Source organism: Akebia trifoliata, chromosome 10, assembly GCF_017979445.1.
Source record: "Akebia trifoliata isolate Shusen 1 chromosome 10, ASM1797944v1, whole genome shotgun sequence".
NCBI classification, from domain to species: domain Eukaryota; kingdom Viridiplantae; phylum Streptophyta; class Magnoliopsida; order Ranunculales; family Lardizabalaceae; genus Akebia; species Akebia trifoliata.
Genome location: NC_141384.1, coordinates 30732408 through 30749537, shown reverse-complemented (window position 1 = coordinate 30749537; position 17130 = coordinate 30732408). Strand labels below are relative to the sequence as shown.

At 34.6% G+C, this 17130-nt stretch overlaps 1 protein-coding gene across 2 annotated transcripts; it reads left to right on the top strand.

The window, feature by feature from the left end:
- The first annotated feature begins 1240 nt into the window (after positions 1 to 1240).
- On the top strand, positions 1241 to 11677 carry LOC147393829 (uncharacterized). 2 transcript variants are annotated; one of them, XM_086455021.1, is made up of 3 exons: positions 1241 to 2717; positions 2820 to 3628; positions 11428 to 11677. In XM_086455021.1, exons 2-3 carry the CDS (start codon positions 2912 to 2914, stop codon positions 11491 to 11493), a joined length of 783 nt encoding a protein of 260 aa, XP_086311147.1. In that variant the 5' UTR covers positions 1241 to 2717; positions 2820 to 2911; the 3' UTR covers positions 11494 to 11677. The 2 variants fall into 2 exon arrangements, with proteins under 2 accessions (XP_086311147.1, XP_086311146.1); XM_086455020.1 differs by having other exon boundaries at positions 1243 to 2717; positions 2841 to 3628.
- Positions 11678 to 17130: the final 5453 nt, after the last annotated feature.

Below are 17130 nucleotides of genomic sequence, written 5' to 3'. Positions count from 1 at the left end.
TACCAAAATACCCTTAACTTTATTAATTTTCTATGAAATATTCCTAATTCATTTGCCCTTAAATCAAATGAAAGAAATATTTATTAATATTAAAAAAAAAAATTTAATTTTGAGTATAATGAATTTAAACACATTATATTAATAATTAATATTTAAAATATTATATTATATTATATTAGTATTTATTATATTATATTATATTAATATTTATAGTTAAACACATTGTATTAATATTTAATATTTAAAATATTATATTAATATTTATTATATTATATTATATTAATATTTATAGTTAAAATGTCAAAAACAATATAGTTTGAAGGCATATTATGACACTAAAAGACAGTCTGTCAATTTTTTTTTTAAATTTTGAGTATAATGGATTTAAACACATTATATTAATATTTAATATTTCAAATATTATATTATATTATATTATATTATATTAGTATTTATTATATTATATTATATTAATATTTATAGTTAAACACATTATATTAATATTTAATATTTAAAATATTATATTATATTATATTAATATTTATTATATTATATTATATTATATTAATATTTATAGTTAAAATGTCAAAAACAATATAGTTTGAAGGCATATCATGACATTAAAAGACAGTCTGTCAATTTTTTATTTTTTTTTATTTTGAGTATAATGGATTTAAACACATTATATTAATATTAATATTTAAAATATTATATTATATTATATTAATATTTATAGTTAAAATGTCAAAAACAGTATAGTTTGAAGGCATATTATGATACTAAAAGACAGTCTGTCAATTTTTTTTTTAATATTATGTCATATTATGTCAAAAACAGTCTGTCAATTTTTTTTAAATTTTGAGTATAATGGATTTAAACATATTATATTAATATTTAATATTTAAAATATTATATTAATATTTATTATATTATATTATATTAATATTTATAGTTAAAATGTCAAAAACAGTATAGTTTGAAGGCATATTATGACACTAAAAGATAAAAAACAGTAACTGGTATAATATAAGGGTATTCTGGTCTTTTTTCTAGAAGTCATGAGAAGTCAGTATGGTTCCCAAACAGACTTCCAGCACAAAAGTACTTCTGCCAGTACTTCACAGAGTTGATTGCCAAACGCCCTTTCCACACAGAATTACTTTTCCAGCTCCTCCATAGAGTACTTCAGCTCCTATTTTTTGGAAGAGTAGTTCTGCTCCTGGTATCCAAACAGGCCCTAAATACCCAATGTCAGAATTCTCTCCTACCAACACCAACAAGTTTATTTGAATTAATCTCGGATCCAGAAATATTCTCTTGATGTTAAAGTCACAACAGTCAACAGGCACAAATGGGGCATTTGGTACAGGTTGTAGAACCTGATTACCAATTATGATTATGAATCATCAGATTTTGATTGTAGAAATTGATTTCCAGAATTCAGATTCTCATTTGATTACACTATTTCTAAAATTTAATTTTATAATATAATATCAAAATTTCATTTGAATTACACTGTATCTAAAAATTGATCTTATGGAAAAATTTACTTAATTGTACGTCTTGAGGTTGAAAATAAGATTAAAAATATTTGTTTCTAGAGATCGAAGACAATGGGGTTTTGGGAAAAAAAAATGAAAGGTTTTTGGAAAGTGGTTGAAAATGAGGCATTTAGATAATTTATTACTTTCCAAGAAAATTCCAAAGAATTTTTTAAGATTGCCCCCAAATAATAATTAATTATTATAAAGAGTCGTGTTGGAGTGACCTCAAGATTGGACCTCACATCGGACACCTTGACGTGAAAGTAGATAGGAATCATAGATAGTTTTTCACCCATGTCTCAAGGTAAAACATCTATGGTTCCCATACACTTTCACGTCAGGGTGTGCAATGTGAGGTCCAATCTTGAGGTCACTTGAGCATTATTCTATTATTAATTTAAGATGTATGTAAAGATTTTATTTGTCGAGGCTTGGGCCACTTTTGGCTTTAACCTGTTTTTGACTTCTAATGCTTTTGTGGGAAGCAATTTTAACATCATTTACCTATGGTAATTTTCGATCAAAAAGTGCTTTTCAGGAGCCAGAAGTGCAGAGTACGAAAACACTACCATACCCAATAATGCTAAAGTGACTTCCTACGACATTAGTTGGACAATGAGCTGATGCGGAGGTGTCACAAAACCATAGATGCTTTTCCTTGAGATATGAGTGGAAAGCATCTACGGCTCTGTGAACACATCCACATCAGCTTGGTGTCTAATGCGGTGTCCTGCACATTCAGCTAGGATGACTCTCGTTCTTTTACTTCTAAAGAAAATGCTGAACAGACTTCCTTCGACACTGAGCTGATGTGGCAGTGTGCAAAGAACCATAGTTTTTTTTTCTTATACCTCGAGAAAAAAAATCTATGGCTTTCCACACACTACCACATTATCACAGTGTTGAAGGAAACCCATTTAGAGCGACTCTTTCTAATCAGAGGTTATTAAAGTTGCAGAAGCTATTATCGATGCACTCATGGTAGTGTTGATGAATGTCTGGCTAAAAGGAAAGTTCAGCGATCTGAAGATGACCCCTCAATCTTGGAAGTCACTTATCTAGGAAAACACATCTGCACCCGAGCATTCCATCCAATTCCGGATTTGCCACCAGCAAATGAACAAAACCAAAATCAAAATCAACAACAGATACTCTCTCCTTGCAGCAGCAAAGGTAGTCCTAAATCCTAATTACAACCCCAACTGTACTCTATATTAAAGTGATACTTGTTCTTTAGTACCCTAAATGAATATTCATCTATATATGTACATTTAGGTTGTGGCACTTCCATTCTAGGAATACAATCATCTCAACTTCAAAGTCAATCAGAGACGCCAAAGAGTACATCCTTTAAGGAACCGAAGTTCATGGTCGCTAGTGCTGTTAGTACTTCTTCGACAGGCTCTCCACGACATAATCCAGAACTCGAAATAGGGATTAACCGTGGTAATGTCTTTGCACCTAATGTGATGATAGGTGACATCACTAGTGCTGCTAGTACTCCTTCGAGAGGCTCTCCAGGACGTAATCCAGAAGTTGAAGTAGGGATTAGTTGTGGTAATGCCATTGAACCTAATGTGGTGATAGGTGACATCACTAGTGCTGCTAGTACTCCTTCAATTGGCCCTCCACAGAGTAATCCAGAAGTTGATGTAGGGATTAGCTGTGGTAATGCCATTGCACTTAATGTGGTGACGGGTGACGTCACTAGCGCTGCTAGTCTTCCAACAGGCTCTCCACGGAGTAATCCAGAAGTTGAAGTAGGGATTATGGGGGACATCACCAGTGTTGCTAGTACTCTTTCAATAGGCTCTCCTCGTCATAATCCAGAAGTTGAAGTAGGGATTAGCTGCGGTAATCTCATAGCACCTAATATGATGAGGGGTGGCTTTCATAATCATAATGATGAACAAGAGAAACAAGTACAAAGTGGCGATGCTAATCAGACCCATTTAAATTCAGACATTCTTCAAGTGAGCGAGACGGGGACGAATGTGGTAGTAATAACTGGAGAGACTATGGAGAGACAAATGAATGGAAAGGATAATGAATCGGATTCGACAAATCCAATAATTGAACCCAAGGTGAGTGCCTAGATCATTGATGATTCTTGTTCTGACTTCTTACCATAATTTAGATAGAAGTTTACTTCATTTAATTTTATTTAACTTAGGACAACTCTACCTCTCTAGATCATTAACATACATACATGCATTATTCCAAATATTGAGATTTTCGTAGTTCACGATTTGTTTCTATCTTTAGTGTTCATTTAGTTGGATCAATAACAAAAAATTGTTAGCTTTAATTTTATTACTGGGAAGTCAAGTGTATTAGCAACAAACCACAACTCAGTCAATGGAGTAATAAGGAAACACAAGTCAATCAACCACAACTCAGTCAATGGAGCAATAAGGAAGCACAAGATTCTTGGAGGAAAAAGGGGGAAGACTCTCACAATATTACCGAAAGGAAGCACAAGATTCGTGGAGAAAAAAGAGGGAAGACTCTCACAATATTGCCAAAATCGATGGAGAGATGTTGAGGGGTATTGGAGCTTTAATGGCAATAAGTTTAAACCAAAATGATGATCCAGCAAGTCCTAAAAATCAGGAAAAATCATATCAATATGAAGATTTATCAGTTTCAGCTAATATGGAAAATCCTATCCAAAGACCAAATCAAAATAGCAGAATTTTTGGTGAATAATGCCAATTACAAATCTGAGGATCTTTTGTAGCAGATTTTATGGGATTACTTCATTGTATTACTTGTTTAAATACTCCTCCTGTAATGCCTAATGTGATATGGCAAAATAATTGAATAAGAGACTTATCAATTTAAGCTTTCTTCTTCCTCCTCTGGTTTTTATCTTTTTTTCTCTTGGTATCAGAGCAGTAGTGAACCTTAGGCAACAAACCACAGCTCTTTCTTCCGCTCATCATGGCTACACTATCTCTCAATGTTGGCAACTTCATCACTCTAAGACTCACTCCAAATAACTACCCCTTGTGGCGTGAGCAAGCATTAGCTCTTGCTGAAAGCCAAGAATTAGTGGGACATCTCACAAATGAAGATCCAGCACCAAACAAATATGTCATACCAGACCCAAGTAACTCCTCAAATACAGACAACACAAATCCTCAATTAACTGATGCGTTCATCACTTGGCGAAAGTCTGATCGTCTTCTTCGAGGGTGGATCATTGGGACACTCTCTGAGGAAGCTCTCGGCCTCATCGTTGGTCTTGATACAGCATATGCTGTTTGGGATGCTCTTAAAAATGCGTATGCCCAAGAATCACAAGAACGTGAATTCACTTTGCGCCAACAGCTTACCTATCTTCGAAAAGAAGACCACACAACAATCACAGAACACATTCGAACCTTTAAAGGTCTCTGTGACAATTTAGCAGCAATTGGAAATTCCAGACCAAGAAAAGGTATTCTGTCTTCTCACCAATCTTGGCCCACAATATGAAACGTTCACAACAACCATGTTAAAACCTCCACGACCATCCTGTAGACACCCCAATTTGCACGAACCCATAGGAAAATCCAAATTTTCTCGAATTAATTTCGATTTAGAACTCAAGTTCTTCAACGGACCCACATTGCTATTTTGCATCATTTTCATGCATACATGCATCATCTCATATCATTGCATGCCCATGCCTTGTCCCTAATCCACTTAAACCTATGCCCATCACCCAAACCCAAATCCAAATCCATATCCCAAATCCAAATCCAAGTCCATGTCCTAACCCAAAATCAAGTCCATCCTAAGCCCAAACCCAAGTCCACATCCCTAACCCAAAACCAAGTCCATCCTAAGCCCAAATCCAAGTCCATATCCCAAACCCAAATCCAAGTCCATTCTCTCACCCCTTATATGATGACACATGTTGATACCTCATAAGCCCCCAATACCCAATGCATCATCTAATTGGAGGGTCAACTTTCCCTTTGTGAAAACTCAAGAATGCCCTTCTCAAAAGGTTTAGTCAAACCAAAAAGGTTGTTTGGTCTTTGGTAATAATCCATAAAGGTGAGGGAACTTTCCATTATACCCTCAAAAGGTGGGAATCTTCAAGTACATACATGGAGTTCTCCCATTGGTCCATTTCAAAATTATACTTCCACCCCTTGCTTTATTTGTTATTTACAAATGAACCAAAGTCTACTTTTCACCTACCACTTCACCTTTACACATGTCATCCTCTTATTCACCCTCCCAAATGTGCTTTTGTTTTCCCATTGGTCCATTTCAAAACTACACTTCCACCCTTGCTTTATGAGTTATTTACAAATAAACCAAGATCTACTTTTTACCTACCACTCCACCTTTACACATGTCACTCCCCCATTCATCCTCCCAAAAGTACCTTTGTTCTCTCACCTCTATTTACCAAAAAACCAAGGATCAAAGCATGCTTTTAGGGTTTCTTCACAAATGTCATCTTTACCCTCATACAAATGAAAAATCCAAAAAGAAATAACCTAAATCTCATGTCCATGTTCTTTATTTTTAGGGTTGGACCACTTTATCCCCAAAAGTTCTCCAAAAACTCTATAAATACCCTCATTTCCTATGAGCAAGGCATGCTCTCAAGCCCCCATCTCTCAACCTAAAACTCTACCCAAATTTCTACTCACTCTCTCATATTCTAAACTTCAACTCACTCAACCTTCAATCAACTCACTCAACCCTCAATCATCTCACTCAACTCTCAAGTCTACCTCTCAAGGTTCAAGACCACCAAGGGACAAGGTGGGGTTAAGATGTAGTTTATTTATTTTTAACTTGCATCTTCTTCTCCTAACCCTCTACTTTAATTTCTTTTTTTTTTAGAAAGTCTTAGGATGTAATGCATACCCTCTTCCATCCCCGGTAGATTGGACTAAGGTTCGATCGAAAGGATGGGGGTTGAAGCCCTTTTCACCTCAATCTCATGCATCATATTGTACACAATGCACACACTCACCTATGCATGGCAATGATGAAGAAATGTGTCACCCTCTTGATGGGATGAAACACTAAGTTTCTAGCCATGCATACATGCATCATGGTTGTGGCCTTAAGGGAACTCCATCATGGAGTCTCTCTAAAAGTTCAAACCTACATTCATATTCATAAATTTAATGTGGCTACATGGGTCATTCTTTTCCATAGAATGCCCCTAATGTCATGTTAAAAATCAAAAACCCTTTGTTAAGGAATATTCCACTTAATGCACATACCACTCTTACCATACATTCTTATGCATTTTAATATTTGTTTTCTTGAATTTTTTACAAAATAAAATGGCCAAGCAAGGTAACCACCTTTGGTGGAGAGGATGGGGTGCCTAACACCTTCCCCATCCTCTAATCGGACCTCCTTACCTAGATCTTAGGTAGACCTTGCCCTTTCCAACAAATGAGAGTCACTACAATGCCATGGAAAAAATGGTTTTCAAAAAATCAATTCGGGTGCCCATTCACACCCATTTCAAAAAAGAATGGTGGCGACTCCAAACAATGTAGTATTGAAGTTCATTGTGAACATTTCATGTCTACACATCCTATTCTGAGTTGATTTCTCAACTCCAAAATTATGATCAAAGGCGAAATTGGTTTTCCAATCACACCGATGTTCAGGCATCAACACTCACGCATCAAGTAGCATTTTATGGTCAACAACAGCAACGTTCTCAATCAAATAACTCAAGACATCATGGACCAACACAAAAATTTACGTCAACTGGACGTGGATTCCAAGCACAGCAAAGCAAGGATTCAAGTCAAGCCTACAATTCTTCTCCTGCAAGTACACAACGCCGACCTCCACCAACAGGTGAACGTCGCATGACACCTTCCGAAAGGGAGAAATATCGTGATCAGCAATGTCAATACTGTGGAATAATGGGCCATATTGCGAAGATATGCTGGTGGGTACCAAAAAAATCAACTCCTCAAGATGAAATTCCACAAGCACTTGCAGCATTGACACTAGACAATACCATAATAGACACGGAATGGACTACTGACACCGGAGCTTCCAATCACATGACAGGTAAGTCAGGTATGTTAACTAACATTCGCCATTACTTTGGTTCCGATTCAGTGTTAATAGGAGATGGATCCTCCATGCCAATTCTTGCAATTGGAGACTCTTATATAAAACAAAAAAAATCAACCTTACCTCTAAATGATGTGTTATTAGTTCCTAATTTAAAAAAGAATTTGTTATCTGTAAGTCAGCTAACCACTCAGTTTCCTGTTAATTGTGAATTTTCTAATGTGGATTTTTGTGTTAAGGAACGGGAAACAGGACAAGCGATGATGACAGGAAAACGCAAGGGTGATCTCTATGTCCTACCCACTTCACCAGAACTTTATTTCTCTAATCGCTTCAAGTCTGGCACAGCAGAAATTTGGCATCAACGTCTCGGCCACCCTCAATCTTCAGCTCTACAAATGTTAAAAAATAAAGGGTTAATTGATGTTGTAGGGACAACAAAATCACAACATCTTTGTGATAGTTGTCAACTAGGAAAGCTTAGTCGTTTACCTTTTTCTTGTTCGGAACATTCGAGTACAAGTATTTTTGAGAAAATCCATTGCGATTTGTGGGGACCTGCTCCTAATCTTTCTATTGCAAAATTCAAATATTATGCTTGTTTGGTTGATGATTTTTCAAAGTATACATGGATTATCCCTCTATGGCAAAAATCTGATTTTTTCAATGCTTATCTAACCTTCGAAAAATATGTTGCTAGACAATTTAACAAGCAAATAAGAATCTTTCATTCCGATGGAGGAGGTGAGTTTGTTAATTTCAAACTATCAACTCACTTTCTTTCCACAGGTATTGTTCACCAAATATCAGCTCCATATACTCCCGAGCAAACTGGTATGGTTGAAAGACGACATAGAACTATAAGAGAATTAGGTATGACTATGTTGTTTCATTGTGGTGTTCCTTTATTTTTATGGGTAGAAGCCTTTTCCACAGCAGTTTATCTCATGAATCGACTACCCTCATCAACTCTCAATTTTGAAACACCATATTTTGGATTGCATGGAAAACATCCGATTTATTCATCACTTCGCGCCTTTGGATCTAAGTGTTTTCCCTACACTTGGGACACAAGGCGTCACAAATTTGATCCTAAAACGCTTCTTTGCATCTTTATAGGCTATAGTGAAAAACATAAGGCTTATAAATGTTTTCATCCATCAAGCAAAATTTTTTTTATTTCCCGACATGTTGTCTTTGATGAACAAGTTTTTCCTTATAAGCCTACAAATAACTCTTGTATGACAACGGCAAAACCATTGGCTATAAATATTTTTGACACTTGGTTACCACATACTGATATTCCTCTTTCTGTAGGGACACATTCAACCTCCTCCAAAGCTCCATGTTTAAGTCCCTTACCACAACTTCAAGACACAGCAACAATCTCACAAGATTCCATGTCACCCGAACCTTCACCACAACCCCTCCTCAATGTAGTACCTCAAACTACCACAGAAATTTTTGAAAATAATCTTCTCAGAATTGATGACAGCATTGGCACATTTGAAAATCCACCACCACATGAGACACACACACCTGAAACCTTGGAAATACCACAAAGCATAACCCCACAGCCAGCAATCACATTGACCGGATCAACAAATCCAACACCAACCTCTTCAGGAAACATACATCCCATGGGCACTAGATCAAAACTAGGTGTGGTAAAACCCAACCCTAAGTATGCCTTAACCACAATCACTTCTGCCAATGTACCACGTGAGCCACAAAATATCAAAATAGCCTTAGCTCACCCTGGTTGGAAAGCAGCAATGAATGAAGAACTTGCTGCTCTTCATCAAAACCAAACATGGAAACTCGTTCCTCGCACATCTAACATGAATGTCATTGGTTCAAAATGGGTATTCAAGACAAAACTCAAGCCTGATGGGACGTTAGATCGACTCAAAGCGCGTTTGGTTGCAAAAGGATATCATCAAGTTGATGGAGTAGACTATACTGAAACTTTTTCTCCTGTGATCAAACCAGGAACAATTAGGATGATTATAACTATCGCTCTTGTTAAGCGGTGGTCTATTCGACAACTAGATGTAAAAAATGCTTTTTTGCATGGCCTAATTTCTGAAAATCTTTATATGCAGCAACCACCAGGAATGAAAGATCCGGAACATCCAGCATATGTTTGTAAACTACAAAAGGCACTTTATGGGTTAAAACAAGCACCACGTGCTTGGTTTGATCGATTTAGTGCTTTTCTTCTTAAATTTGGATTCTTTTGTAGTTTAGCCGATCCTTCATTATTTGTTTTTCACTCTGAATTTGGTTCACTAATCTTACTACTTTATGTGGATGACATATTGCTTACAGGATCTACTCCAGAACTTGTTGAAAATTTCATTACGTTATTAAGCAATGAGTTTGCAATGAAAGATTTGGGGCCAATTCATCACTTTCTTGGAATGGAAATCACGACAACAAATAGGGGGCTTCATCTATCTCAGTCCCACTACGCACTTACCATACTTGAACGCTCCAATATGGTAGACTGCAAACCAATGAGTACACCTCTTGAAGCTAAAACCAAAACTTCTTCCAATGACATTCTCTTGGAAGACCCAAGTTACTATCGAGGTCTTGTTGGAGCATTACAATATCTTACACTCACTCGCCCAGATATTTCATTTAGTGTTAATTATGTATCTCAATTCATGCATACTCCAACAATGACACATTTAAAAATGGTTCGACGTATCCTACGATATGTCAAAGCAACAATTGATCTTTCTGCTTTCTCAGATGCAGATTGGGCAGGGTGTCCTACTACACGACGATCAACCACAGGCTATTGTACGTTCCTTGGAGGGAACCTCATCTCGTGGTGTGCAAAAAAACAACATACCATTTCGCGATCAAGCACGGAAGCAGAGTACCGCGCCATGGCTAACACAGCAGCCGAACTCACTTGGATGACATTCATTCTCAAAGATCTTCGAATTGCAATAACATCTCCTCCCATACTCTACTGTGATAACCTCAGTGCTCTTTATATGACAGTTAATCCTGTATTCCATGCCCGAAGCAAACACATAGAGTTGGATTATCATTTTGTGCGTGAACGCGTTGCACGTGGATTGCTTATCACTCAACATATCTCCACTGATAACCAAGTTGCTGACCTCTTCACAAAGCCAATGTCAAAAGCAGCCCTTCAATATTTCCGCAACAAACTTTGCCTCCAACACCGGCAAAGTTTGAGAGAGGGTATTAGCAACAAACCACAACTCAGTCAATGGAGTAATAAGGAAACACAACTCAATCAACCACAACTCAGTCAATGGAGCAATAAGGAAGCACAAGATTCTTGGAGGAAAAAAAGGGAAGACTCTCACAATATTACCGAAAGGAAGCACAAGATTCGTGGAGAAAAAAGAGGGAAGACTCTCACAATATTGCCAAAATCGATGGAGAGATGTTGAGGGGTATTGGAGCTTAATGGCAATAAGTTTAAACCAAAATGATGATCCAGCAAGTCCTAAAAATCAGGAAAAATCATATCAATATGAAGATTTATCAGTTTCAGCTAATATGGAAAATCTTATCCAAAGACCAAATCAAAATAGCAGAATTTTTGGTGAATAATGCCAATTACAAATCTGAGGATCTTTTGTAGCAGATTTTATGGGATTACTTCATTGTATTACTTGTTTAAATACTCCTCCTGTAATGCCTAATGTGATATGGCAAAATAATTGAATAAGAGACTTATCAATTTAAGCTTTCTTCTTCCTCCTCTGGTTTTTATCTTTTTTTCTCTAAGTGTATGTTGTTTTCAATTTTTGTTTTGTTTTGTTTTTTGCAGCCAAGATCGGGATGTTGCTGTAGGTTTAGGTGCTTCTGTCACTGCCACATTGGATTTTTGGAATGACGTACAGTGTACGAGATGTACTTTATCAATGCTAATGGTATATCTCACACATATCTTAAAAATTTGGGTCAGTATCAATCTGCAGGAGCCATGGATAAATTATGTTAGATTAGGTATGATTGTCTTAAAATCAACTTTTACTTGGTGTGCGATGTACGTGTTTTAACAGTAATGGAAAATGCCTTTTTTTCTTATCAGATATCGCAAATTGTTTAACACGATCGAATAATCATATTTGTCAACAATTAAACATCAAATTAATGACTCTCTTACAAAACAACTTGCTTCTGAGGAGGTATTGCCAATGCAAGTGTTAATAACTCAAGCAGAGTTGTGGATTTAGCATCAGTTCTGAATATGAAGAACCTCAAAACTTAATTGGCAGACCAAAAATTATAGGATCGGCATGGAATACTTCAGGAATATTGGTCCTAAAGTAGGTTTAAATGGTGTGACAAATTGGCTACTACATGTGCATAATGCTTTCAAATGTGTAGATCTTGATGAATAAGTGTGTATGTCCCTTCCTATTTTTCTAAACAGGGGAAGACCACGTGTGTCACTTAAACAAGTCTCTTTACAGTCTCAAACAGACGTCACAACAATAATTTCACAAGTTCTCCATTGTTTTACATAATGTTGGTTATACACAATCAAAGGCCAATTATTCTTTGTTCACCCATCTAATATTGTTAAATAATATATGCGATTATATGCGATCAGCACATGCTATTCGTATATGCAATTTTGCACATCGCATTTGTGCTAGCATATGCTGCTAGAACATAAATTGGAAAAAAAAAATTGCACAAAAATATACCATCACACCAATCGCATATGCGATCACACAAAAATATGTCATCTCGTATTGGCAGATAACATAATTTGGGGTATGCAACTGTAGCATATGCGAATATGCGACCGCATTTGACAACACTGTACCTATCATCATGGTACTACTTTTAACGTTGTCCCTGTTTATGTCGATTATGTTATTGTCATAGGGAATGATGATCGGCAATTGTTGCCCTAAAATCATTCCTTTATGATCATGTTTGCATTAAGGACCTTGGCCCCCTCTTTTATATTTCTTGAGCATTACGTTAACCCTCAGTCAACACAAATACACCCTTGACATCCTCCAAGATCTAGGCCTTCTTGGTGTGCGTCCTTCATCTTAACTTGTCTACGGAGCAACACGTTAAGCTGAATGTCACTGGTGAGGAGCGTCTACATGATCCTGCAATGTATCGTTTGACTCATTTGTCTCCTTATCTTTCTATAACTAGGCCTGATATGGTTTACCCCACACATATCCTTAGCCAATTCATGAGTGGTTCTTCTAGTATTAACAACATGAAATTATCAAATTAAGATTTAAGGAAGACAACTTTATAAATACCAAAAACATGACTATATAAAGGATTTCCAATCATTCTCTAAGACTTGAGATCTGATCTAACTTAAGTATTGGAGATTCTTTGACAAGTATCACATTATTGTTCGACAGAAAGATAATGAGCTTAAAACACAACTAATTGGTGATCTCGAGGTGTTTGTGGTCCTAAAAAAAAATCACAGGACACCAATCAATAAACCTTTTAACTACATGATTTTTGAATAATTTCTAATAAAATATGTTTGGAGATCATAAATGACACACTATATGATAAGGATAATACAACTTAATTAAAACCATAAATTTTAGGTAGGTGTGCCTATTGTATGGGTGGAAGAGCCAAAGACAACATGTGGCGAAAGGGGAAATAATGTTTTAGAGGGTTCCCCTCCCCAGTGAATATTTGAGATACAACCCTCCATTTTCAAATTGATGACATATCTCTTAGACCAGTCATTTGTGGGAGATTAATTAAAATGACTAAAACACCCTCATCTTTATTTTGATCTTTTTCACTCAATTTTTTTTTCTCCAAAACCTTTGTATTCAACCTTAGATTTTTTATTTTTATTTTTTATTTTTGATAAATTATTCATCCTTAGATTTTGGTGATAATACCTCTTTCACTTGTCTTTTCCATGATTTGATTAGTTACTGAATTGTGTATTTAACCTTAGATTTTGAATTATTCAATCTTTCAAGAAAGAGGGTTTTTTAGGAGAAAAAAAAATCAATGACTACAGTATAAATATTTTTTCTTTTGAATAATAATTTTCTGACGCCCCTCTGACATTCGCCATCACAGAGCCGTAAATCATTTGCATCGTGATACAAAGAATCATAAAATAAAATAAAAAATCTTGTGTATCCTAAGATAACTGATCTATGATTTTGTGATGGGGGTGTAGGTGGGCATATGTCAGAGGGGGCCATGAGATTATCACGACTCTTTTATTTTTTGTTTTTTTTTGTAAAGATTGAAGAGGATAGATTTTTGAGAGGTGGAATTTTGAAAATATAGGGGGTTATCTCAAATATTCAAGAAAAACATGGAGGGGTGTGTGTAAATTACCCAAAATATTTAGATAAGCATAAGTTGAAATCGTGAGGACACTCTGACATAATTTTTTTATAAGTCACAATTGTTCCATACTCTATCTTTCTCCAACTGTTAGTTTAATATTCGAAAAAGATGCACATTTTATGCTTTTTTATATTTGTTGTTAATGCGTTTATTTAAGGCATGAAGTAGGATAGAAAAAACAGCAACACACGCAGTTGTCGTTACTCCCGGCGCAACAGAGGCCAAGTGTCAGCCAATGGGGTTGAAACACATGGGCAGTTCAAGCATTATCCGGATCACTGGATTCCTTGAACCTCCGTGGCCCGTTCACCAATATCTATATATTTATTCTTTTATCAGTGAAGAACTGTTGATTAGGCCATCACAACGAGGGTTGGTGTCATCGTTTTTTCTGACTAAGATGTCATGACTTATAAGACGTTTTTTGTGTTCCACTAGTAAAATTAGGGCTGTCAATGAGTTGGTTTTGATTCCATTCTTATTGATTTTAATTTCAATGCTTAAAGAAAAATGATTTTCTGACTCCCCCTTCGCATACGCCCCCATCATAGGATCATAAATCATTTACCTCGGGATATGTAAAATCATAAATTTTATCTTATATATCCCAAGACAAATGATCTATGATTCTGGATCAAGTAAATTTCAAATAATTTTCTATCCAAATTAGTTGATCATTTGTCTAAATTAATAAAATCGAAATCTTCAAATTAGAGGTGTCAATTAGTCAATTTCGATTTATATTTTGATAGGCTAAAATTCTATTAGATTTGATTCTAATAGGGGGCAGGGGTGGCATGTGCACATAACCATAGGTATTTTTTCCACGCCAACGAGTAAATTTTAAATAACTTTTTTTTCCAAATTAGTTGATCATTTTTCTAAATTAATAGAATCGAAATCTTCAAATTAGAGGTGTCAATGAGTCAATTTCGATTTATATTTTGATTGGTTAAAATTCTATTAGGTTTGATTCTAATAGATTCTGATTCTTAAATTAATGTAATCAGAATCCACATTGTCACAAAAAAAAAAAAAAAATTAACGATTTCAGCTCTTGGTTCCTATCAATTTTTATCAATTCCAAATCTCAATCAACTTGATTTCAAGAGAACCAACTCTAATTGATTCAAATAAAAATATCTAGATCACGAAATTTCAATTCCAATTGCGTTCAACTTGAGTTAAATGAGTACCAATTGACACTCTTATCTAGATTGTACTTGAATGAGAAATGTAGATGGGAATAATGATTTTTTACACTCCGCTAGCGCATCTATCACAAAATCATAAATCATTTGTCTTGAGATATGTATAATCATAAATCTTCTTTTTTTTGTGTATCCCAAGACAAATGATCTACGATTCTGTGATAAGTAAGACGTGTGTGTATGTCCAAGGGGAGAGGGTACATACCATATAGGAAAATTGCATAACTACTAAACTATCAACTATGAAGTAAATCCAACGAAAAATATATTTAAAAAAAAATAGATAAATTAAAATTTTGATAGATAAAATTCGTTAAATATAAAACAGATCTGAATCAGCTGACACTGTGGAGTGTGGGGCCTTAATTTATAATTTTCCCATAGAACTGTCAACTTCATTAATTATGAGTTTGGGTACAAGTGGAGCACTCTGACTTATATTCCGGTTATATTATTTTCAATTAATTAAAAATAATTGAATTAATAAGAATTTTCAATAATTTGTGTCAGAATCACACACTATGATTGGTTGATGATGTTTTTATGATAAACCTAAAAATGATTAAATTATTTGACATTATTTTACTATATTATAATTAGTGGCTTCCTTAAAAATCAAACTAACTTGTCATGCTGTATTAAAATATTTTTGAATATTAGATACTAAATAGTAGAAAGAACATTTTGTAATTCTAGGATTGTGGGTTATAATTTTTTAGATTTTTGACTAAAATGACATTGATTATATTGAATTTAATATTAAAATAGGGGGGCATTTTTGAAATCAAAATTTTGTTATCGAACCACTTCTAGTCCTCCTTCTCTCGCTATGATAATAAAGATACAATAATTAAATTTTCATCCAAAGAATCTCATCATTTCCAATCGCACAAGCTCATTATTTCGAGTGATTAATTAATTAAAGCTCATTTTCCCACCCTTGTTTCAATGGCAATTTGCAATTTAGTACTGTTTTTTACATTTGTTAAATAATAATGTACAATTTGTATTAATCAAGACTCCCTATGAATTATTATTATAGTTCGTTTCCTTATGTATAATCCAAAACAAAAGGATGTTTTGTGAAAATGATTTTTGAGGAAAACGGTCTACAAAATGAATTCTCTACATAAATATTTGTCAATTTTTATTTTTATTTTTAAATTGTTGACAAGAAAATGTTGAATAGATGGAATGTTTTTACTTTTGCGGGAGAGGGTAGTCTATAATAGAGAAAGGAAACAGTTTGAAGTTTTCTATCCTAACGATAAAACACTTCTTGGGATGTTAGGTCTACAAATGTTTTCCTAAATATACAGAAGGTAAATATTGTTCATTCTAGAAAAAATTATTTTGCTACGAACTTATGCAATCAAACACGAACAAATCATATTTTCTCGTCAATTTTCTCATGCAATCATACATGGGTGATCATTGTTTTCTCCAAAATTCTAAATATGTTGTCTTAAGGTGATAATTAATGTTCTTGTTGTGCAAGTACCAATTAATTTCGTTGGTAAAATCTTTAAGTGATGATACCAAAAACTTGGATTCAAATCTCATTAGTTGTGGCCCTTGACAATTATGTTTGAAGGAACGGATTTAATCAGAATCAAAATCAAAATCCATTTTCTTACAATCCAATAACTTTAGATCTGGTTTGGATTTTTTTTTTTTTTGAATGAGGCTTGGATAAAAGAAGGATTTGATAATCTCTCAAATCGTTTTGGATCAATCATATTGCATTGTAATAGAGTCACAATTCAATAAAATATGAAAAAAAAAATAGGTAAATTATATATAATTTAAATACATGAAATTTATATAGATATTTTGTATATTAAATCAAATTTGATTCATCCTTGAACCGATCAATTGTTATCAAATTGGATTTGAATCATAATATCAAGATCCGATGAAAATCCAATTGGACAAGAATCCAA